We start from the raw sequence: 24,676 nt of genomic DNA on the forward strand, positions 1-24,676 counted from the left end.
AAACTCGCAGTAATTGCAGGCAGCTGGCAGCTAAGTGCTATTTAACAGCACTTTACTCCACTGCGCCACCAAGGCTCCTGTAACTGGCATTATTGAGGGTCCAGAGCCCACCGAACAAAGAAAGGGGTTGATAGTTCTTCAGGTACTTTCTGGATTATTCAAGGTCCCTCTGGTTTCTAATCTTCCTTTCAGGTAAAGTGGGCATAATATAGGTGGGTGATAGGAACACAGTTACATAACAAATCATATGGTCTCATCCTGACAGTAGTTAAGCTTTTCTTTCCAGAACAATAACTGAACTCCCAGTTCTCCTACTGAGGAAGTCACAGGCTGCGCAGTCCAAGAATCAGATGGTGGGTATTTCTTCACTCTGGAAGTGATCTATCCAAGATGCCAGGCCTTCCACTTTTAGTGCCACATGGGTGGTCAGAGGCACTTGAAACGGTCCCTTCCACTTCTGATCCAAGGAGGTTGTTAATCCCCATGTCTTTACAAGCACCCAGTCTGCAGGCTGAAACGGATGTACTGGATGATCTAGTCCAGGGTATTGATTTTCCTGCAGATAACAGGAAAGAAAACTCATAACCCCAGCGAGTTGTCTTACATATTGGTACAAGGTCAGTTCGCCCACCAGTGGGATGGAGGTCTCCTCTGCCTTTAGGGAGGGATGTGGTCGCCCAAAAAGGGCCTCAAAAGAGGCTCAAGCCCATTCGCTGTTGAGGTGCAATGTGCAGCCCTAACAACCTGAGTGGCAAAGTTTGCGATGAGGACAGGTGAGCCTCCTGGCATAAGTGAGCTAGCTGTTTTTTTTTTTTTAAATCATTACCTTTTTCTGCCATAGGACTACTTGCCAGGTGGTAGACTGAGTAAAGCTTCCGAGCGATCTTTAACTGTTCACACAAACCTTAGCTGTGAAATATGGGTCACAATCACAGGATATACTATTTGGCAGCCCAAACCCAGGAATGATTTCTTCCAGTAGGACGTTTACTACTTCATGCTCTCTATTAGTCCTGCAAGCAAAAGCCTCAGGCCATCCTGTGAAGGTCCATGCTAGTCCCACAACATACTCAAAAGTATACTTGATCAACATTCAGTGGCTTGGCTATTGACTCATATTTATGACGGTTGCAGGGTCCCCGAGTCATGTGATAGATTCCCCTTGCCTTCTTTTCCAACCATCCAGGCGCCTTCCCCTGGTACAGTCCATTCCTTGTGGCTGCCACTCCACTCAGCTCCCTCACATGGTTGGGTGGGGGTCAGATGGCTATTCAGCCAGTTCTCCCTCTCTCTCCTCTCTCCCCCGCCCCCTCCTGCTTGCTGGTCTCTCCTGCCACTGCCTCTGCTCCTCCCGTGATTCCCCTGCCTGCCTCCCTTTCTCTCCATCTTTCTCCTTCCTCCTCCTCCTTTCTCAACCTTTTCCCCCACTCCTTTGTCTCCCTTTCCTCAACCCGTCCTCATGTGTCGCTTCCCCCCCTCACTTGGTGGGGTGGAGGCCAGGTGAGCCAGGAGGCCCCACTTCCCTTCTCTCCCTTCTCCCTCAGGTTTGCCCCCAAAGAGACCCACCTATCCCTCTCGCCCTCTCTCTCTATCCACTGCTCCCCTCCTTTTTCCTGCCAAAACCTCCTCCTTTTCATTCCCTTCTTCCCCCGTGAGAGTTAAAATGGGGCAAAGCTCACTTAACAGCTGACTCACTTGGGAGCATAAATTTGGGGCTCAATTGTAAGTCCGGGACTACCTGTATTAGGTATGTTCATTAGGATTCCTCATTTGCTCCTTTGCCAACAGCAGCTTGTCAATCTTCAGTTCTTTAGATGCTTTGAGGGGTTCCAGAGATCTGCTGTCAGCATTCAAAGTCACCATATCAGTTAAGTTTCACTCCCCTTATTTATTTTTATCTCGCCTTTATTATTTTTACAAATAACTCAAGGTGGCAAACATATCCAACGCATCTTCCTCCTCCTATACCTGTGAGGCTATAAAGCTTATATCGAGTGTAATACTTGCTGAAGCCCTGCTAGGGTTCCTTGGATTATGACAATTATGTGTTAAAAGGAAACTGGAGGAAAATAAAAGGGGGAAGGAAAGAAAAAAAGAAGGGGATGATTATAGAATATACAGAGTTATGGACACTTACACAATCATTGATTGCAACTAACATGAAACAAACAAGCATGATCCATAAATGGGATGAAGAGCTGTGACAGACATATTAAATCATGATTGACAGGCTTAGCTGTAAGGTATCTTTAATACTGATACAACTCAATACATGATGCTAAAGCCGATAAAGATCCTAGGACACCTCTTTTTTTTTTATCCAGACAAATAGAAATGCTGATCAGGTTATTCCTTTATAAGGACTGATTGACTGACCAGGATTGCATAGAACAATAAAGGAAGCTGAAGTAGCAAAAAGCTAAGGAATCTCTGCTTTAAAGGCTTTTGGAGATCCCTGCTTGGCAAATAGGGATTTTTGTTTATGGATGTCCCTTCTTTTAGGGGAGTGTCATGCAGGCGCCTTCGTACAAAGAGAAATAGGGCAGAAGGGTCCCTCCAACCAAGGAAGCGTCTGAGAATGTATGGATCAGAGCTGCTGTGCTGGCATCCAAAAAGCTCACTTGTCCCCCTTCGCAGTTGAGAGAGACGCGGATCCTCTAGGGCTCCTCAGTCAGGACCAGTTCAGACCATTTTAACGGAGATGCGGCCCAGTATTTCCCTGGGCATTTCTGAAACATCCAGCGCCTGATCTCCTTATCAAGATATCTTAAGTTCACTGGCTTGATGGCAACCCCTACACTCCAGTCTCCTGTACCTCCTACAATAACTTCCCAGAAATGTCTCCCTGTTGAGAACTTCTGACAGCCAAGGACACAAGGATGATATACAAATCTCATGGAATTTGAGGCACGATATTTTCCTTTAACTGGATTAACTCCTTTGACGCTTTTTCGATCTTGGGAGACTTCAAGGCGGTCAGGATTGGCTGTGTCTGGATCCAGAATTACATTCTCTGTAAGGGGGAAGAGAAGGAAGGAAAAAAACAAGAGCTTCAGCTGCAGGCCTGGTTTCTGTCTTCACCCCCAAGAATTTAACTCTCTTGTGTGAATGGAGTTCAGTTTCCAAACACCCCCCCCCCCAGGACTGGAAGACTCCTTGTTTTTTTAAACAACACCTAAGCATTGCCTGGTCAAGAGTCCTCCAACTTTGGCAACTAAGACTTGTAGACTTCAACTAACAGAATTCCAATGGCTGATGGGGCTGCTATTGTCCAGGTCCCTCTGCTCCCTTTACTCCAAGCACTCGGGCTCTGTCACGGGTAAATGCCTTATTCTCAAATGGAGAAAATATATATTCACAGGATATCAGGGGTTAATTTATTCTTCCTTTCTTAATGTATTCATATGTAACCACTCCCATCTATAACTCCGCCTCTTTGTTATAAAAGGGGATGTATGCACCTCCTACTTGCTTCTATCTACAATCATTCAGAGAATATAGAATGCCTACTGTAAATAAATAGTACTTTGCTTTGAATACTTCGTTCCTGAATTATTTATTGAGTCTGATCCTCAAATTTATGCAACAAGCTGGTAGCAGAGGATGGTTAACTGACTCAATAAAAATAGACATGCCTAAGAAAGAAAACTCCAGAAACAAAAGAGAAAGACCCAACACCAGGGCACACAATAAATAAATGGAAACACATCAAGAAATGATCGATGAATCTACAACTATAATAACAAAAGAATCTGAAGACTACACTACAGACAACGAAGAGGTAATCGATGAACCTGATGACCAAGAAGAGAACGAGATAGAAAACAACGATCTCAGATCGGAGATACTGAGACTACTGAAAAACCAAAAAGACGACAAAAATCTCATCGCGAACCTCCAAGACATCATAAAAGACAGCGGAGCAGCGAGAGAAAATCACATCGTAGCAACTGAATCTAAAGACCTCAAAACAGTGAGCGAATTGCCTATAGATGAAAATATAACAAAAAGAAAGACTAACGGTCCCGCGCAAAATTTTGAATGGCAGCCATCTTGGTTTCAACAGACCACTAAGATGAGCGAAGCAGAGCCAATCAGAAAACAGAATTCAAAATGTCTGGCGCGAAAAGTCCTACACAATATGAAAAGCAAAAAGGAAAAATTCTACTCTTCAGAAGAATCTGATACAGACATCGAAGAAACTCCAATCGAGCTGCAAATAGAATCAGCCATGAAAACGCTTTTTGCAACCTTTGGTCCAAATTTGAAAATAACAAAAAAATCAACGAAAGCTGCCGATCAAAAAATAAAGAAAAGACAAGCAAGCAAGCAAACGTCTCAGAATCTACCCGCTTCTATCCGGACGGCAAGGACGCCAACACCTGAACCCAGAGAACCTTGCAAATACTCCCCCACGCCTCAGACGCTTCCAGGAGCCAGAGACCTCAACCAGGACAGCTTCAGTGAAAGGAAGCAAGTGCCAATCGTCGCCTGGACGCCCAAGGTCGAGCCGGAGACCGAGTCATCAGAGGAAGAGCACTACGAGGGAGCTACAGCGACGAGAACATCTCCCGACAGCTTCAGAGACGAAATGAACAAAGCGCATGCGCAAACACACGCAGACAGCTACAGAGGCCATGAAGAACAGAGAGAACCATTCGGACTGATTGCAAGCATACCTACACCATTCTGCAACTATCAACACTTACAAGATCATGGACAGCCTCCAGTTGTAAGTAATGCAACAAATAATATTGGGAACTTGCCTAATGATTTCCCAAAATTGAGAATAGACGGTATTAATTTACAAGAATGGTATCAACAACTTCAGGTTGTTTTCCTAAAAGAGAATTTATTATTTTTCATAACTAACCCTCCCCAAAAACCTTGGACTCTAAAATTGGACTGCCTGCACCACAGAGCATTCTACTTATTAATATCTAGTATATCTCCTGCTATGTATCATAGTATTAAGCATAATCTGACTGTCTCAGAAATAATTCATTGCATGTTTAAATTGTTTCATAGTGAAAGTGTAGCAACCACAACAAGAATGTCTAAAGATTTCTTCTCAGCCAGGATAAAACCTGGGACTACTGTAAGTGAGCATTTAATATCACTAAACAAAATCAGAGCAGAACTTCATTTAAGGGGAGAAACAATATCAGACCAAACAATGAAAAGTGTTATCATTAATTCATTAGACTCATCATGGGATAACTACATATCACATTTAGACACAATTAATTTGGGATACCTATCCATAGAAAATTTATCAAATAGGTTAATAGCTGAAGATAATTTAAGGAGAAGCCGCTGCAGTACATACATGGAACATAGACAGACTAAGAGAGTGGTATTTCAAGAAAAACGTAGAGAATCAATTGAATGTTATAATTGTGGATCCAAAGAACATTGTAGAAGAGATTGTCCTAAATTTCTTAGAGAAAGACAAAAACATGACTATAGAAGCAGATATCATAACAGACAATCATCTATTGATAGATATAGGTATAGAAACTCACCAAATTTTAGAGAACATAGAGGGGGCAGAGACAACTCAAAAGACAGGAAGTCTGGATCATTAAATGGATTAGATAAACATACCATAACCAACAAACAAAATTCAAAAGATAATGCTTGGCTCATCAATTCTGGGGCAACTAACCACACAACACATGATAAGAAAATACTATCTTTCTTCATAGAAGATAAATTTGTAATTAAGGTAGCCAATCAAGAAGAAGTCCAAGTTATTGGAAAAGGAAGTGTAAATTTACCCGGTATAGGGAAAATAGAGGGGGTATTATTAATACCTGAAATACCTCATAACATACTTAGCGTAATAAAGCTAAGCAGAGACTCTGACATAAATATAGTATTCTCAAAAGGAAAAGCAATCCTAGAGAAAAACAAAACAAATTTAGGTAGTGTGGTTATCAAAGGAGGCTTACCATATTTAATCACAGAAGAAAAATGGTTACACAACATTGATTCAAACATGGAAAATGACACTAGCATAGAAAATGAAAATTACAGCAATAGTGATAATGAGGAACATGAAACAAATAATAATCACGAAAATACATCTATTGGTGATACACTCAATAACAAAAAACCAACGATTGGAAAACCAATTCATGATGAATGTGCTCATATATTACATAGAAAATTAGGACATGTTAGCTTTCCTGTAATACAAAAAATGATTGAACATGCTGAAGGTGTTAAAATAAAAAATTGTAAAAATTATTTGGAATGTTCAGTATGTAAGTCCTCAAAACTCAGAACTAGTCCCAGACCAAAAAAGGCAACAAGATCATCTAGTCACATTTTTGACCTGGTACATATGGACCTAGTTGGTCCATTAACTCCATCAATCACATATAGAAAAAGATAATTTCTTACTATTGTAGACGACTATAGTCGTTATGGATTTGTTTATACTTTAAAACACAAAGATGAAACATTTCAAAAGTTTAAAGAATTTTATAAACGTGTAGAAACACAACACAATGTAAAAATAAAACAGATCATGACAGACAGGGGATCTGAATTCATGTCAAAAGAATTCTCCCAATGGCTAAAAGACAAAGGAATGTTACACTTCACATCTAGCCCTTTCTCTGCATTTCAAAATGGAGTGGTAGAACGAAAAAACTCGACACTACAAACCATGATTAGATGTACATTAGAAGATGCTGGCTTAGGAAAACAATTCTGGTCAGAAGCATTATTATATTCCAATTATACTCTAAACAGAACTTGGTCCAGTGTCATAAATAAAACACCATATGAATTGATGTATAATAAAAAACCCAAAATTACTCACATGCACATATTTGGAGTTACAGCAGATGTACACATACCAAAACAGTTGAGACGTAAAGGGGATAATGTATCCAGAAGGCTTAGATTCATGGGATATGAAACAGGCACAAAAGGATACAGATTTATTGATAATAACAACAAATTCATAATTTCTAGGACAGCTGTATTTCATGAACAGGCCAATTGGTCTAAGATACATCTTAATGAGATATTTCCAACTACAAAAACAGACATTAAAAATCAAGATAAGACAGAAAGGGAAGAGCATAATCACAGCACACATGAGAACAGCAATAAAACATGGATAGGTAACCACCCCAAAATCAAAACAGATTCATTAACCAAAAAGGAAGCAAGATACTTACACGATAACGATAGCAAACCAGAAAGAACAATTAGGTGTAACAGAAATCAAGTACCAAATAAATATAAGGATTATGTAATGTATATAAATAATGAAGCATCAACACCCAACACATACGAGGAAGTATTAAAGCTTCCCACTGAAGAAAGAAAAAAATGGGAATTGGCCATGGCTAAAGAAATGGACAGTTTGCGAGAATTAAATGTATTCACACCAACACCTGCACCTAAGGACAAAACAATTATAGGCACCAGATGGATATTCAAAATTAAAAATCTGGAAGAAGGCAACACATTATATAAAGCTAGATTAGTTGCACAGGGTTACGCTCAAAAGTATCCTGAGGATTATACAGACACATATTCTCCCACTGTAAGGACTGAAAGTGTTAAAACAGCTTTAGTTATAGCATCTGCACTTAATCTTGATGTCTTTCAATATGATATACAAACTGCATACTTACATGCAAAGCTTGATAAAGAGATATATGTAAGAGCCCCTCATAGCCAATATACAAATAGAAATGAAACTTGGTTATTGAACAAAAGTTTGTACGGACTAAAGCAATCCGGCAAACGTTGGTATGAATGTTTGGTCAATGTACTCAAAACTATGAATTTCAATGCTACAACTGCAGACAATTGTTTCTTTGTTAAAAAGGAAGGTGATTCATTAGAATTTGTATTAATTTATGTGGATGACATTTTATATATTGGTAAACATAAAGAGAAAAGAGATACATTTGTAACAAAACTGAATGAGCATTTTTCTTTAAAATCACTAGGAAAAGTGAATAAATATCTTGGAGTTCAAATCAGTAAGACAAAAAAAGGATTTAAATTATCTCAAAAGGATAAAATTATAGAACTCCTGAATAAATGTAATTTGAGTGATGCGAAACCTTGTGATACTCCAATGCAAGCTGATTTTTTAAGAAACATGGATGAATCATCCCCTGAATTTAACGATAATACACTTTACAGATCAGTTATTGGTTCCCTTTTGTATATATCTAATTGGACTAGACCTGATATTGCTCTACCTCTTAATTTATTATCCAGATATGTTAGTAAACCCTTAATGTATCATTGGGAAGCTATTAAAAGAGTACTAAGATATTTGAAGCACAGCTTAGACTTCTGCCTACTATTGGAACCCAACAATGCAAAAGAACCCATTCTCACTTGTTACGCTGGTGCGGATTGGGCAGGTGACACTAAGTGCAGAAAAAGCACCTCAGGCTATGTATTCTTTCTTAATAATTGTCCAGTCTACTGGTATACTGGGAAACAAGATTTAGTAGCCACATCAACAACTGAGGCAGAATATGTTTGTTTATCTAAAGCCTCCAATAATCTTGTATGGTTTAATGATTTATTATCAGATGTCTGGAAGAGCCCTTCATTACCCTTTATTATACATGAAGATAATAAAGCTGCTATAGAGATATCTAGATCTGATGCTATTGGTCAAAGATCCAGACATATAGATATCAAATTCAAACATGTAAGACAATTATCTCAAGATGGGTTTATTAAAGCCGTTCACTGCGAAACCTCAGAACAAATAGCTGACATACTGACTAAGCCTTTGCAATCTAAACACAACAAATATTTAACTTCAAAACTACAAGTTTTATATTGTTCTGAATCTGAATGTAATTACTGCTGTATGTCGAATCGGCATTTAGAGGGGGATTTGTCACGGGTAAATGCCTTATTCTCAAATGGAGAAAATATATATTCAAAGGATATCAGGGGTTAATTTATTCTTCCTTTCTTAATGTATTCATATGTAACCACTCCCATCTATAACTCCGCCTCTTTGTTATAAAAGGGGATGTATGCACCTCCTACTTGCTTCTATCTACAATCATTCAGAGAATATAGTATGCCTACTGTAAATAAATAGTACTTTGCTTTGAATACTTCGTTCCTGAATTATTTATTGAGTCTGATCCTCAAATTTATGCAACAGGCTCTCCCACTGTCTTAGTCCCATCCTCTGTTAACTGCCGGCCTGTTCAGCGCTCCTCTGGCCTTCTCCTTCCATTCACTTAGGTTGCCTTCGCCATCTTCCAGTCCATCTGCCTCCGCTCCATCTGCCACTAAGCTGCACGCCTTCAGGATACGTTGACTACCTGTACAGCTTTTGGCTCCTCCCCTCAGCTCTTCGTCTCTTGGCTCCACTGGTCAATTCCTCTAGTCTCTAGTCTCCCATGTGGCCGCCACTCTGCTGATTACCTTCCAGCTTTGCCATCCTGGATGGGGGATTCTGGGAACTGAAGTCCACAAGTCTCACAATGGCCAAGTCCTTCAAATACTTCATAGCGCTCCACCTCTTCCAGAAGATCAGGCAGAGCCAGAGGCTGCCATGTTTCAATTCTGAACTGGTAAAAGTCAGAAGGATCCCCCAGAGGTAACTTAGGACACATGATGGGATGGGAGGAAGCTCCGTCTTTTTCTCTATGAGCATCAGGGTATCACAGGGATGTACAAAAGGGGAGGATCTTATACAGGAAACCTCTGCTTTCACCAGTCTGATGGCCCACAGAGTGGAGGCAACCCTGATGCTCCAACTTTGCTATTTGCTTTGACCCAAAGGACCTAATTTCTGTTCCCAAAGACCTGGTCTCTCACCAAATTATAGTCAGGCAGTAAAATCAAGAGGATGTTATTAGCTTGGTAGGAATTCAAGATTCCTTTCACTCCCACTCCATATTTTCCCATTTGTCCAGGTATTTCATTCTACACCAAGATTGGCTTCAGTTTTTTAGATTACCGTATTTTTCAGAGTATAAGATGCACCGGAGTATAAGACACAGCTTAGTTTTTGGGGAGGAAAATAGGAAAAAAAAATCTGCCTACCAGGTATTCATCTGGCTATCATCCTTAGTCTGGTCAGCTTCAGCACATTAGTTTGCTGGTTTTTTATCCCCTGCTTGGGGATAAAAAACAGCTTCTAAGGCACAGCTGAGAGGAAGCAGCAATGAGAAAAGCAGGCAAAGCTTCACTCGGCTGGTACCTGGTTAGGGCAGAAAAAAGCTTCTAAAGAACAGCTGAGAGTCGGAGCAAAGCAGGGAGACCGCTTCACTCAGGGAGTTGAGGGAGCAGGCAAAGCTGGGAAGATTGCTTGCTAGTGCTTCATTAGTGCCTCGGTGGGGCTGAAAAAAGCTTCCAAAAAGCTACATACGGAGTATAAGTTGCACCCAAATTTTCAGCCTCTTTTAGGGGGGGAAAGGTTCGTCTTACATTCCAAAAAATATGGTATGTATAGAATGGAACGGAGCGGAGTAGGAGTAGAGGAGTAGAACAGAACAGAACAGAACAGAACAACCGCTTTATTTGGCCAAATGTGATCAGTCACACAAGGAATTTTTCTCCACTGCATTAGCTAATATTGTACATATAAATGGCAAGTAATAGTTCATAAATCATATAATCATTAAAGTTTACTGGATCATCATAGTCTTATATAGTAATTAATCCTATATTTTTCTTTTTGATCTATTATGTTTCTCTTCACGTTACTGCATCAGAGCTTAAAATAGCAAGGAAATCCAATTCCTATAACTCATATTTACCTTCCTGTAGTTGAAGTCCACTTTCCAGAGTATCTGGGGAAGAAAAGGGAGGAATTCAGCATCTCATCCCTGGAATTGGAGCAACAGAAGGGCCTCCCTCAGATTCCCTGGTTTGCTTTCCTTGGCCTCAGATCAGGAAATAAGGAATAGAGAAAGCTACAAGCCAGAATGTCATTGGTGGCTATATTTATTCCATCCGGTATAAATATATTCTACTATATATGCACCTCAGTGGTGCAGCGGACTAAAGTGCTATTAAGTGCTAGCACTTAGCTGCCAGCTGCCTACAATTAGTGCAAGTTCAAATCTCACCAGGTTCAAGGTTGACTCAGCCTTCCATCCTTTCGAGGTTGAATCCAGACTCATTTATCAACCACGATTCACTTAAGTGCCGTCATTTTCTGAATAACTGTGGCAAAAAAGTTCCTAAAATGGGGCACAGATCACTTAACAACTGTTTTGCTTAGCCACAGAAATTTTCAGCTCAACGGAGGTCGTAAGTCAAGAACTACCTGCATATATTCCATTATACTTTGTGGAAACTTATTCTGCTTCCCCAGTGATCAGGGCATATGGATTTGGGCCAGGGGTAGGTTCCACTTACCTTCGCTACCAGTTCACAATGTGCGTGCGTGCGCAGAGTGTCTGTGATGATGTCCAGGTGGATGGGCGGAGCCTCCCGCCACCGCTACTACCAGTTTGCAAGATCCAGAGCGAACCGGTAGGAACCCACCACTGATTTGGGCTACGAACACTACAGGTAGTCTCCATTTACAATCCTAACTGAGACACTGATCCTGAAATCGATCCCTCTTTGATCCATGTGACATTGATCCAGAATCTCTCTTGGATGCTCAAAATGTCATCCAGTGTAAAACCTTGGTGGCTGTTTTTTACCTTTAAATTTTTTCTTGCCACTTTTCAGAAGCACAGTCATATCACTGTAATCCCAAATTGTCCACTTTGGCCCTAGAAGTAAATCCACCGGATTCTCATATGTTTCCTTAGCCTGGTACCTGGCAAGACAAAATAACAGAATAACAGAGTTGGAAGGGACCTTGTAGGTCATCTAGTCCAGCATCCCCCCCAACCACCCAAACAGGAGACCCCCCTTTGTTTCTGACAGGTGGCAGTCCGGCCTCTTCTTGAAAACTTCCAGTGATGAAGCTCCCACTACTTCTGGAGGGAAGCTGTTTCATTGCTTGATTGTCCTCAATCAGATTGACCCCCTTCTCTCTGTGACAGACCCTCAAATATTGGAACACTCTCTCCAGAATGTGTGCATTGGGCTGTTCCATGCCTTGTATTTATGTGGTGCCTGGTTGTGTATGGCTTTTAGTTGTTAAGTGGGGTGTTGATGGACAGCTATGAAGTCATTGATTGTCATTGTCTTGTGTTGCCCTGTCCTCAGATCCTAAGTACCTGGTAAGATGGTGGGAAATCAGCACTGCTGTTGACTGACAAGGGCCCTGTTTCCCAGGCTTCAGTCAATTCTCTGGCTAGCTATTCAAATATGGGCACTCAGTGGATCCTGACCCAGAACTGCACTCATCCACCTTCATCAAGTTAAACAAGAGATCTAGTAGAGGCAACTAAGTTCCAGTTTTGGGCTCCCTACTCTTCAAAATTCTTGTGAATCTCTTGGCCAAAACAATGGATTTGTCAGAGTTTGCAGCAATCCAACCAGCAGACAAGTAAATAATTCAGCAGGATTCATTTATAGAAGAAACTTCTTTATATACAATAATATAGAGCATGATGCATGTATACAATACCCATGCAGTAGAAGCCAGGACCAGAATAACCAGAACTCAGAAACACAGAAGCTATATTGCAAGGACAAAGTAACTCTTATATATATACAGATCAGTCAAGCTAAGCCCCGCCCAGGCTCCGAGCCATCTCCCATGGCTCACAATAGATCCTGTTTGTTAGTCACCAAACAGTTCCCATTGGCTGACTTGTTGTTATGGCTATTCCAGCTCATAATTTCTTATACACTGACAGGATTGTATCTGACCAAATGACTGATGACTAATATGGGTGAGGTAGGTAAACAATTAGAAGATGGATATAACACTCAAACTGATATTCATAGATTAAACCAGTGGTTCCCAAAGTGGGCGGGATGAATTAGGGGGCGCTAAGAGGCAACGGGGGCAGCAGGGGGGCACTAAGAGGCAACGGGGGTTCACAACCCAAAGCTCAGATCATCAGACTAGCTGGCCAGTGCACATGTGTGCATCAGAAACTGAAAGTGTGTTTCCCGGGGCGCGCATGCCACTGGGCAGCTCCTCTTACCACGCATGTGAGGCTGAACTCTTGGATGCTCTCTTATTGCTCTCCTTGCTTGCTATCGGTCACTGGTTGCCCGAACCACTCGGCCCAGGCCCAGCTGCTCCGCTCCTCGACCGCTTGACTGCCGTTGCCTTCCTAACTTTTGGTAAGTTGCAGGTGGGCTGCCGCAGATGGGGGGAGGGGCTGTGGGGCAGCATGCCTGGCTGGCTGCTGCCACCAGTGACGTGCTGCCCAGGAAGGAGGAGGGCTGTGGGGGAGGGGGGAGGCCTGGGGAGGACAGAAGGCCTGGCTGGCTGCCGCCAGTGCCATGCTGCCCAGGATCAAGGTAAGCTGCCGCGCGGGGTGGGGTCAATCTTATTAAGGCCAAATCTGTCATCTCTACGTTTATTTCAAAGTCAACTCTATTCAAGCGCAATATAGACCATCGCGAGCTATACCAATTTCCGACCTTGTCTGAGCTAGAAGAGAAAGGTGGGATACAATAATTAATAATAATAATAATAATAATAATAATAATAATAATAATAATAATAATAATAATAATAATAATAATATTTTATTTCTATACCGCCCTTCTCCCGAAGGACTCAGGGCGGTGTACAGCCTATTTCAAAACACAAGACAAAACAACGATTAAAATTTAAAATAATTAAATAAATTTGGCTCAATTTAAAACCCCAGAAATTTAAAATACCCCAATTTAAAATTATTATGTTGATAGCCCGGCCTGGCGGAACAACATGGTCTTCAGTGCGCAGCGAAACACACAGAGGTCGGAGATCTTACGTATTTCCGGGGGCAGTTCATTCCACAGGGCTGGGGCTCCCACAGAGAAGGCCCTCCCCCTGGGTGTCGCCAGCCGACATAACTTGGCCGATGGCACCCTGAGGAAACCCTCTCTGTGGGAGCGGACTGGCCGGTGGGAGGAAGACGGTCTCGAAGTTACCCGGGTCCTATGCCATGGAGCGCTTTAAAGGTGGTAACCAACACCTTGAATTGCACCCGGAAGACCACTGGGAGCCAGTGCAGCTCGCACAGGAGGGGTGTCACGTGGGCACAACGAGTTGCGCCCATAACCACCCGCGCGGCCGCATGATAATGATCTGCAAGTTTTTTGTGACCATTTGGACATGTTACATAAAGATATGTCTGAGCAATATCAGGATCTTCTTTTGATGGAAATTCCAGATTGGATGATAAATCCATTTTCAGATACTGAGGAAGATGGGGTAGTGGAGGATCAACTAATAGAGTTGCAAAATGACATTGAGCTGAAGCCAAAGTTTAAGAAATCGTACCAAGAGTTTTGATTACAGAAGGAAATTTCTGATCGCTATCCTGCACTAGGGACAGTGGTTAAGAAGCTCCTTGTTTCATTTCCAACATCATATTTGGTGGAACGTGGTTTCAGTGTGGTCATCCAACTTCTCTCCAAGCAGAGAAATCGAGTCCAGATTACTGAACGTGGTGATTTAAGACTCCCGCTAAGTGGCTTAAAACCAGACATTGGGAAACTGGTATCACTTCATCAAGCCCATCCATCACATTAAGAATTTACTGAACAGTGAAGTAGTTACTAAATTTTACTGAGTTTACTAAGTTAGTAGTTGCTGAGGTTCTTGATAAATGATTGTCAGACTTTGAAAACCTGGTATCACTGGATCATGTTCAACAATTTTGTTGAATTAACAAAAGATTTTTAAATTGGATTTTGAATAAATGTGCAATTAATTGTTACAGTTTTGTATTTTACTGTTACTATCTTCCTTAGTGGGTCATACAAACTGCTATTCCGAACAATGCTATTTATACGGGGTGGGGGTGCGGGGCACTGAGGATGAGTTTGTAGCACCAAGGGGGCGGTGGACTGAAAAAGTTTGGGAACCACTGGATTAAACTAATGCAATGTAATTTAATAGAGACAAATTCAGTTACAAGTAACATTCAATTTATGACTATTTGTTAGCAACCAGTTACAATAGCTCTCAAAAAACTGACTTACAACCATTTTCCCACTTAACATCTGTCACAGTGTCCCTGTACTCACAATTCGGGTGCTTGGGAACCGGTGTGTATTTATGATAGTTGCATTACTTGGAACAGCTTACATACTACAATGATACTTTTAAAACCATCAAACATCTGTCTCTTCTTGGGAAGGACTCAATAAATGGATAAAAAGGCAAATTCAGTCTAAACCTCTGGCTGAGAATGCAACCAACATAATAATTGATCAGTTCAAATATTGCTAATTATATTGTGTTGAGGTTGTCTGAGGAAATGTCTAAAAAGCCCTGAAATACAGTACACTGTCTTTACATTAAAATAATGCAAAATAAAGGAAGACCTTTCCAAAATAGGAAAACTGCTGGCAGAGCTGCTGATCTCTGAGTCTGTAAAGAAAAGGGTGGATTTACTTACTTCTTCAAGATGCTTCCAATGTCCTAAAAAATAAAGAGACAAAGCACTGAAAGGAACCATTTCCTAGGCAGAAAATTAAATTCTTACAGTCACAAAATACATGAGTGAAACCTCTGGACAACCAGACACCAACAGACATACAAAATACTTCCATTTTTTAAAAAAAACCATTGCTCTTCCCCCCCCCCTCTTTTAGAGTGGTATTGTTTTTACTTTCTTGTCTAAGAAAAATTAGACCCCGGTTGAATCCAACACAATTACAGAAGATATATATTTATATATAAAACATAATAGCAGAAAGAAAAGACTATTTGAAAAACAAAATAGTGCATTGATAGGATAAAAAAAATCCCCTGCATTTATGCTTCCAGAATGAAGGCACTTTGGAAAATCCAGGTGGTGATAATACTTTGGAGAAGCTGATCAGTGTTGGATTTCTCCTTGGCCTGGAGATTTAAGGGGAGGGGGAGACCCTACAAAGAACACCCACCACCACATCCCCTAATAGGGGATAGGAACCCTAAGCAGGCATTCTTAAAATTGTGAAGAATATATAGACAATTGACCAGAACTTTGAATTCCTGCTTTTTCTGAATTACATTATGTATTTATAATATTAGCCATTACACGTAGTTCTTGACCAAACAGTTCATTTAGTGACCGTTCAAAGTTACCACGGCACTGAAAAAAATTCTTTATGATCATTTTTCACACTTAAGGCTCTTGCAGAAAAAGAGGATACAGAATACTATAAAATTTGGTATAGATGGTATGAGTGGTTGGAGGAAAGGAAAAATGAAGAAGAAAAATAAGGGGGAGATCAAGAAATGTCCAAAAATAATGGGAAAAATTGGTAAAATACAATTTAGTGATAGAAATGAAAAAGAGAAATATATTGTAAATGAAATGATGGGGACAGATAGTAATTTGGAATAAGATGAAGTAAAATTTGTGGAAATAGTAAATAATAAGGAAGGACCACTATGAAAAAGCTGTAAAAAGAGTCTTGTATATAAGTGTTGTATGTCTTGTATTGTTTCACTGTGTTATAAATAAACTTTTTTTTTTTAAAAAAAAGACTCTTGCAGCACCCCCATGGTCACATGATCAAAATTCAGCCACTTGGCAACCGATTCATATTTATGACGGTTGCAGCGTCCTGGGTCATGTGATCACCATTAGTGTCCTTCTGACAAGCAAAGTCAATGCGGAAGCCGGATTCATTTAACAAACGTGTTATTAATTTAACCACTGGAGAGATTCACTTAACAAGAGCGGCAAGAAAGGTCGTAAAATGGGGCAAAATTAACTTAACAACTGTTTCCCTCAGCAACAGAAATTTCGAGTCCAAGTGTGCTGATATGTCAAGGACTACCTGTAGTCTTCATACCTTCCAGTTTCCTTTCCATGGAAAGAGTCAAAAAGTTTACTAAATGAGGAGTTGAAAAAAAGATTTTGAACTTGACCGAATGCAGCCAGAATCCTACATGCAGACATGGAAAAATATATCAATCCCCACAAGAGAAAAATGGATGGAAAAAGTGGAGCTAGAAAAAATGAAAAAATTGACTGCTTTAATTCGATATAACCTGTTGTTTCTAAACTGCTGCTTCTTGGAAGCTGCTTCTAAACTTTGTGCTCAGCATAGAAAAAGATGAATTCTTGATGCTTGGTTTTGCTTCTTAGACTAATCTGTTTTTATAGACATGGCTAATAATTACTAAATATGCAAAATTAAAACGTTGAGAGACTTTTTTTTATTTTTCCTTTATCCTACACATCTTTCCCATCCTTCTCCATTTCCCTATTTTCTTTATTTCCATTGGTACTTTTCACTATTATAATTTTGATTAAATTTATGAAAGAAAAAAAAAGGAAAGAGTCAAAAAGAGTATTCTGTGGAGGGGCTAAAGAATGCAGAGAGGAGCAATGAAGATGGTAAGAGGCCAGGAAGTCAAACCATATAATGAATGTCTAAGGGAACTCGGTATGCTTAGCCTAAGGAAGAAAAGGCTTAGGGGAGACACAACCGCCATCTTCCAACACTTGAAGGGCTCTCATAGGGAAATGGGGTGGAAGCTCATCTGGAGTTGCAAGCTAAAATAAGGAAGAATTTCCTGACAGTGAGAAGTATTTATCAGTGGAACAGCCTGCCTCCCTGAGTTTTGGGTGCTCCATCACTGAAGGATTCCAATAATAGTTTGGACAACCATTTTGGGGGGATGGTTATGAGGTCCCCTGCCTTGGGTAGAAGATTGGACCAGAAGACCTCCAAGGTCCCTTCCAGCCCTAGGATTCTATGATCTCAACTTCCTGACTGACCTGTAAGAGTTTGCTGGCTGGCTGCTGAAGCTTCTCTTCTATCTCCTGGATGAGATGGTCAAGAGAGCCCAGTTCCTCCATGTGCTTGGCCAAACCCTTCTCCTTTCTTGCCATAATATCCTTCTCTGTTTCTTCCATTTGAGTCAATAGAAGCTTCTCCTGTCCTTCTAACCAGAGTTGTAGCTCTCTGAATTCAGCCACTACATTTTCTTTCACTTCTTTGATGAGGTCCTAGGACAAGAAAGAGAAAAAGCAAAAGGCATATTTTTATTGTTTTACTTAATTAAATTTTTCTTTCATTTTAATCGTTATAATAATTAAACAGATTCCTTGAAGAATCCAGAAGTGAGGTGGGAGAATATCCAAAGGATACAAAAAACCCATTTGATATTAAAAAGCGTAGGAGGGAAAGTGTTTTTTTTTTTTAAAGGCTCTAGTTTAATGACCTGCAATGAAAATCTCCTTGGCAATCAGGGATTCCAAAAAAAGAGATAGAAAAATGTTTGAGTTCACAATTTTTTCAATAGGAGGAAATATGGTTTGCATTAATTTATTAAACAAAACAAACCCATTGTATAAAAGATGGCTCGTGGGATAGGGGCACTTAACCCAACTGTGACTCATTCAGCCAATGGTGACATCTCAGTCCCCAGGTTAAGAACAAGTTCTGTGCCCTACACAGTCTTTAACTTTGAATTAATTTCAGTCAGAATTTGTACTAAAACACAGGCTGCCTATTATCGAAGATGGCAGTCGGTGTTTTCCTTCCTATTAGCTCAGAAGCTCTTCACCCTTGGATCAATACTTACAAAAATCTCCTGCACTGTTTGCTCTGTCTCTCCTTTGTATGTAGCTATTTTTTCTTTCTCCTCCTTCTGAGCCTTCAGGCAATCCTCCACCTTGATCTGAAAAATACAACTTTTCAGTTTCTTTCTTGTAAAGAATTACATCGGAGGGAAGACCCAGTTAGAAGATATATGCAATCGTCATAAATACATGGCAGTTGGCAAGCGTCCAAATTTTGATCATGTGACCACAGAATGCTGCAATGATCATAAGGGTGAAAAACATGTCACTTTTTTTATTGTCGTCATAACTTTGAACAGTCACTAAACGAATGGTTTTAAGTCAAGGACTACCTGTAATGGCATTAAAGTGAGCTGCCTGAGTCTCCTGGTTGCAGTCATCCAGAAGCATCACTGAGAAGATCTGGCAGGATATTAAGAGAACTCACTATACCAAAATACCAAAATGGTGGTCCCCGATGGAAGCGTTGATATACCCGAACACTCTCGAAATAGGAAAAATGATGAGGTACCAAGACTTACTGAATCATGAAGGCGAACTCATCTCAAGACAGCAACTCCAAAACTCCGGCATAAATATCGATTGGTGGCCCTATACTCAAATACACTCAAGATACATAGCAGACAAAAAGCAATATGGAATCTCGAATAATTTGAACGAATTGGATAAGATTTTACAAGGCCCAGAACAAAAAATGATAACCAAATTATATAACTACTTACTTAGATATAAATTACTGGAAGAAACAGTAAAAGAAAATATGATAAGATGGGCCAAGGACATAGGGCACAACATCCAACTGGCAAACTGGGAGAAATTGTGGAAACAGAACATCAAAATGACAAGAGCCATACCCTACAAAGAAAACCTCATAAAAATGTTTTACAGATGGCACCTAACACCAGCCAGACTAGCCAAAATATATCCAAACACCTCCCCACGCTGTTGGAAGTGCAAAACAAAAAAGGGGACATACTACCATGCCTGGTGGAAATGTACAAAGGCCCAACAATACTGGAAGGACACAAAGGAAATCATTGAAGAAATAATAAACCAACAAGTAGAAAACACTCCAGAATTTTTTTTATTTGGAATGATAACAACACAACACAACAAAGAGACAAAATACCTCATCATACACATTTTGACAGCAGCACGGCTACTGTTTGCGCAAAATTGGAAATCAGATCAACTCCCAACCAAAGACAAACTAATCTCAAAGATAACAGAATGTGCCGAAATGGATAGACTGACACTAGAACTCCAAGATAAAGAAGAAAGTGAATTCTATCTTGTGTGGCACCAGTGGTATCAATGGCTGGAAAAGAAAATCAGTACAAATATAGATGAATGAATATAGGGTAGGGAAAATAAAACCGGAAACAACTAAATAAAGAGGAGATGCAAGATTATTTCTAATCTAAAACATCTGAATTGACAATGTATTACGTATATATTAACTTATAAAGCAATATATATTCTAATGATGATCAAAACATATATGTAAAGTATAGTGTGGGTAGGTTGGTGGTGGGAACTCGTTTGTCTTTGTAATGTCTTTGTATTTTTTGTATTGTCTTTATATCTCTGTTTAAAACTCAAAAAAAAAAAAAAGAGAGAGAGAGAGAAATGAACGTTTGGCCTGATCCAGCAGGAGTGTTTTTCCGGGTCTGCACTCAAGACTTTGGAGGAATGACAATTTCGTTCTAGAGCAAATGTGGAAAGGGAGCTGGCAAAGGGAGCCTATTTCGCCCTACAGGCAATTTCCCTTGCTAAGCAAGACAGTTAAGTGATGTTCTTGCTGCAGTTGTTTTTTTTAAAAAAATAATATTTATTAAATTTTCAAACATTAAAATATACAGTACAAAAAATAGAAAAGAACAAAAAATAAAAACCTATAACACACAACAAAAACAAACACATCAAAATCTAAGCACTAGTTACAGCTTTTCTATATCAGTATCTCTATCCTAATTAACTTTCATATACAAATTCTACTTCTATCTGTCTTAACTTACATCCTTATCTAAGTTACAGAATCTTCTATTCACAATTCGGTTTCGTAACAAAATATCGCTTATATTTTAGATTTACTCTCCAGCCAGGAATACCATCTATTCCAAATTAAATAGTACTAGGTGTCTTCCCTTTTCTTACTTTCCATAGATAATCTGTCCATTTCTGCACAGTCATAATTTTTTAAAATTATAAATTGGTCTGGAGGGCATATCCGGTTGTTTCCAATTTTGTGCTATGGCAAGTCTACACGCAGCTAATATGTGTAATGTGCTATATTGTAATTTTTTTCCATTTTCCTTTCTTAAATACCGAGGAGGAATAGTTCTGGTTTTTTTTCTATCCTCCACCCAGTTATCTCTTCCAGCCATTTTTTTTATCTTCCACCAAAATTTCCTAATCTTAGGGCAGGTCCACCACATGTGGTAGAAGGTCCCTTGGCTATGGCCGTACCTCCAACAATCCGGGGACCTGTTTTGAGAACATCCTTGCCAATCTCGCTTGTTGCAGGTGCCATCGGTAAAACATCTTATAAAGATTCTTCTTGTAAGCAGCTGACATTGTTATTTTATAGTTTCTCTCCCATAATTTATCCCATTGAGCCAAATGAATGTTATAGCCAAAATTTCTTGCCCAGCTAATCATTGTTTCCTTCATGGTTTCTTCTTCCATTTTAAATTTTAACAGAAAATTACACATTTTTGTGATCATTTTTTCTCCTGGTCCTAATAATATCTTATCCAATTCCAATTTTTTTCTGTGTATACCATATTGTTCCCTGTCTTTTTTATATTTTGTCCTAATTTGCAAATATGGCCACCAGTCAATTTTTATTCCTTGTTTTTTTAAATCCTGTTCTTTTTAAAAAAAATTTCCAAGGTCTTGCTGCAGTTGTTAAGTGAATCACTGCAGTTGTTCACTTAGTAACACAGTTGTGAAGCGATTCTGGCTTCCCAATTGACTTTGCTTGTAAGAAGGTCACTAAACGAATAGTTGTAATTCAAAGACTATGGTAAATCTGTCTTCAAAAAAATTGTAGGCACAGAGCATAAAGCAGGAGGTGAAGGTCTCAGGCTGGAATTAGGGAAGTTTGTTAAAGGAATGGCCGAGGCAGAAAGTTGCAGAGGAGTGTAATAAGACCAGTAACCAATGGGGGGACACATAGACATCAACTTTGGAAACTTCTTATTATAATAATAAAATACACAGCTCTTTTGATAAGAAAGCTAATTAGCACAAATACGCAATGTGTGAGGAATGTGAGTAAAGTAGGCCAGAACAAGAACTCAAAAGAAACTCCTGTCAAGGAACCTTAACCCTATATTTTGAATTTTTACATCGTTCAGGGGTCTTGGCTCCTTTAGCTGCTGAGACCCTTTTGCTGAAGTACGTCATTAAAAGTCCCCTGAGCCTCCTCTCCAGTCTGGTTCTAATTCGCACCTGCGCCAGGCTAAACCCAGTTTGTGGACAACAGAAAAAGTAAATTGATCCAAGGATTGCCAGGAAGACCAAGGATCTGGATTCCCCTCCGCAGCGATTCCTCCTGGCTGACTCCTACCTGGTATTCCTGGAAAGCCTCCTCCGCAGGGATCACTGAGTGGCCCTTGTGCTCTTTGGATCGGTCGCAGACCACGCAGATGAGGGTCTCGTGGTCCTTACAGAAGAGCTTGAGGGGCTCCCGGTGCTTCGGGCAGAGGCTCCCTCCTTCCTCGTCCCTAGGACCGCCGCATTGCCTGGCCTCCTCCACCAGCCGTGCCAGCTGCCGGATGGGGAGGAGGCTGCGGGGCGCGAAGGTCTGTCTGCATTGGGGGCAGGAAGCCTCTGATTCCGACGTCCCCCAACTGCGGGTCAGGCAGCCCCGGCAGAAGTTGTGGCCGCACTCCGGGATGAGCACGGGGTCCTGGAAAAAGTCCAGGCAGATGGAGCAGGTGAGTTCTTCCAGAAAACCCTGCAAGGGCGCTTCGGCCGCCATCGCCGCCTCCTCCGCCGGGACAAAGAAATAGAAAGTTAAGTTTCGTTTATTTTCCTCCAAATCAGGTGACCGCCTTTGGGCTCTGCCCAGACGGGAAACCGAAATGAATTGTTGTTATTCTTGCGGTCAGCCTCGCTGGCTTCTTAAAGGGAAAAAAGTGTTTTATAAACAACAAACTGGAGAGAAGCAAACATTCGCAGGATGGATCAATTATGATTGGCCCAATCAGCTCGTCAAAGGGGGGGGGAGTTTTCAAAATAATCTTCTTCTTCTTCTTCTTCTTCTTCTTCTTCTTCTTCTTCTTCTTCTTCTTCTTCTTCTTCTTCTTCTTCTTCTTCTTCTTCTTCCTTCCTTCCTTCCTTCCTTCCTTCCTTCCTTCCTTCCTTCTCCTCCTCTTCCTTCTCCTTCATATCCCTCATCGGACGTTGGCGATCATGTTGGCGATCCTATTTTTATCAACAGCCGCACGAAAAAGTGCTGCTTTTTAAAATCTGGGGAGAAGCAAATATTTTTGGGACGGACCCCCCAATCAATTACTGATCCAAGAATCCTGCTAGAGGGAAAGATATTGAAAAATCCTGGGGAAAAAGAAAATTATTATTCAGCCAGCCACTTGTTAAAGGGGAAAATGCTTTTTTTAAAAAATAGGAAGAATGAAACGTTTATGGGATGGAATGGAGTAAACTTGGCATGGAAGAAACCCTTAATAAAACCCCAAAGCCAATGCTGCTATCGATGGGATGTCTCATAGATAATGGAGAAATTATAATCCTTTACCTAACTTCTAATATGAATATCTGGCAGAGGAAGACTTCCCTGGACTGTCCCTTTCCCAGCCAGCCAATCAGGAAACGGATCAGGAAAAGCTCTACAATTGGGCAAAGACTACCTTGTGAAACGTGGAATATGTAGAATGTGGAATGGGATCATTTGCTGGATGGAAATCTTCAAGTTTGACCAATGAGCTCCCTTAAGGCAAAAGATGGATAGAAAGAGCCATTAGGAGTCTCAGGCCAACCTAGGACAGGGAGACCCATTGGGGGAGGGAATCTGGTGGGTGGAGAACATCTTATAGCCCCTTTGTTCAAGGGCCTTTGGGGGAGACTTCCTTAGTCACAATTGGCTCCCCAAGGGGACATGGACACAACTGTATAATAAAATGACACTTTTTGCTGCTTTTTCTTTTCCCTAGATGCCTGGATGTTGCCTGGAGGAAACCATTGAGAAAACTCAGATAGCCATAGGAATAATCTCTCCCTTGTCCCTGAAGGGATTATAACCTCCCCCCCCCAAAATATACAAATCACCTGGTCACAGGAACTCTCTGCCCTGCCCCTTGATTGGATTATTTCCCCAAAATAGAAACTGGACAAAGGAAGTAGCTCTTGAGGCAGGAAGGAAAGAAAGGGACAGACATGGGAAATGAAAGAAGGAACCCTCACCTCGCATTGCCTCAGGGTAGAAAAACGTACAAAACCACAACTCAGGACCCCAAAGGCCACCTTGGAAGGCAGGAACTCTGAAGTCACTTTTGCTGTCACTGTACTGCCTTCCTGTAATAAAACCTGCATTTTGGTAGCTTGCTGTCTTCAAATCTTTCTTTGTCGGCTTCTGCCAGCTGGAACGAACCAGAAAATTCTTCCAATGGAAAGAAGGGAGGAAGGAAGGAAGGAAGGAAGGAAGGAAGGAAGGAAGGAAGGAAGGAAGGAAGGAAGGAAGGAAGGAATCACTAATATGACTGAGGCTACTATAATACTTCTAAACAAATTTAGGGCCTGAAAACTATAGATACCAAATTTCCATAACATTCACATCTAAATCCCTTTTTAATATCCCATATTTATGTTGCAGGAAAACCTTCAACCTAGGAAGGTTTAACATTTTATCATCTAGTGTGTTAAAGGGAAGTACTGTATAGCAAAATCCTATCTAATTTTTTAAAGTCTGTATTCTAACTAGTAAAATCACTGAAAACATTTCTCTATATCTTGCTGCCCTTTTTTTTACACTAATGGACACTCTTAGGTAACAATTCTGTTCCTAACTAATTGTTGTCCCCAAT

General features: G+C 40.5%; 1 protein-coding gene across 2 annotated transcripts; it reads right to left on the minus strand.

The window, feature by feature from the left end:
- Positions 1-1,868: 1,868 nt before the first annotated feature.
- On the minus strand, positions 1,869-22,893 carry LOC148115712 (E3 ubiquitin-protein ligase TRIM39-like). Of its 2 annotated transcripts, XM_087883966.1 has the most exons (7): positions 22,201-22,893; positions 18,629-18,724; positions 17,820-18,050; positions 15,498-15,520; positions 11,676-11,794; positions 10,779-10,811; positions 1,869-3,013 (listed from the first exon to the last, which is right to left on the minus strand). In XM_087883966.1, the coding sequence occupies exons 1-7, from the start codon at positions 22,612-22,614 to the stop codon at positions 2,658-2,660; spliced, it is 1,272 nt and encodes a 423-aa protein (XP_087740092.1). In that variant the 5' UTR covers positions 22,615-22,893; the 3' UTR covers positions 1,869-2,657. The 2 variants fall into 2 exon arrangements, with proteins under 2 accessions (XP_087740092.1, XP_087740093.1); XM_087883967.1 differs by lacking the exon at positions 10,779-10,811 and having other exon boundaries at positions 22,201-22,785.
- Between the last annotated feature and the right edge of the window lie 1,783 nt (positions 22,894-24,676).

The sequence above is a fragment of the Pantherophis guttatus genome, chromosome 2, assembly GCF_059756535.1.
Source record: "Pantherophis guttatus breed Tessera chromosome 2, ASM5975653v1, whole genome shotgun sequence".
Lineage (NCBI taxonomy): Eukaryota > Metazoa > Chordata > Lepidosauria > Squamata > Colubridae > Pantherophis > Pantherophis guttatus.

Coding starts and splice junctions, on each gene's coding strand:
- LOC148115712 (XM_087883966.1), bottom strand. CDS start 22,614: ATGGCGGCCGAAGCGCCCTTGCAGGGTTTTCTGGAAGAACTCACCTGC. Junction 15,521..17,819: donor CAGCCAGCAAACTCTTACAG/GTCAGTCAGGAA, acceptor TTTATTTTTTAG/GACATTGGAAGCATCTTGAA. Junction 10,812..11,675: donor TGGCAAGAAAAAATTTAAAG/GTAAAAAACAGC, acceptor TTTCTTCCCCAG/ATACTCTGGAAAGTGGACTT.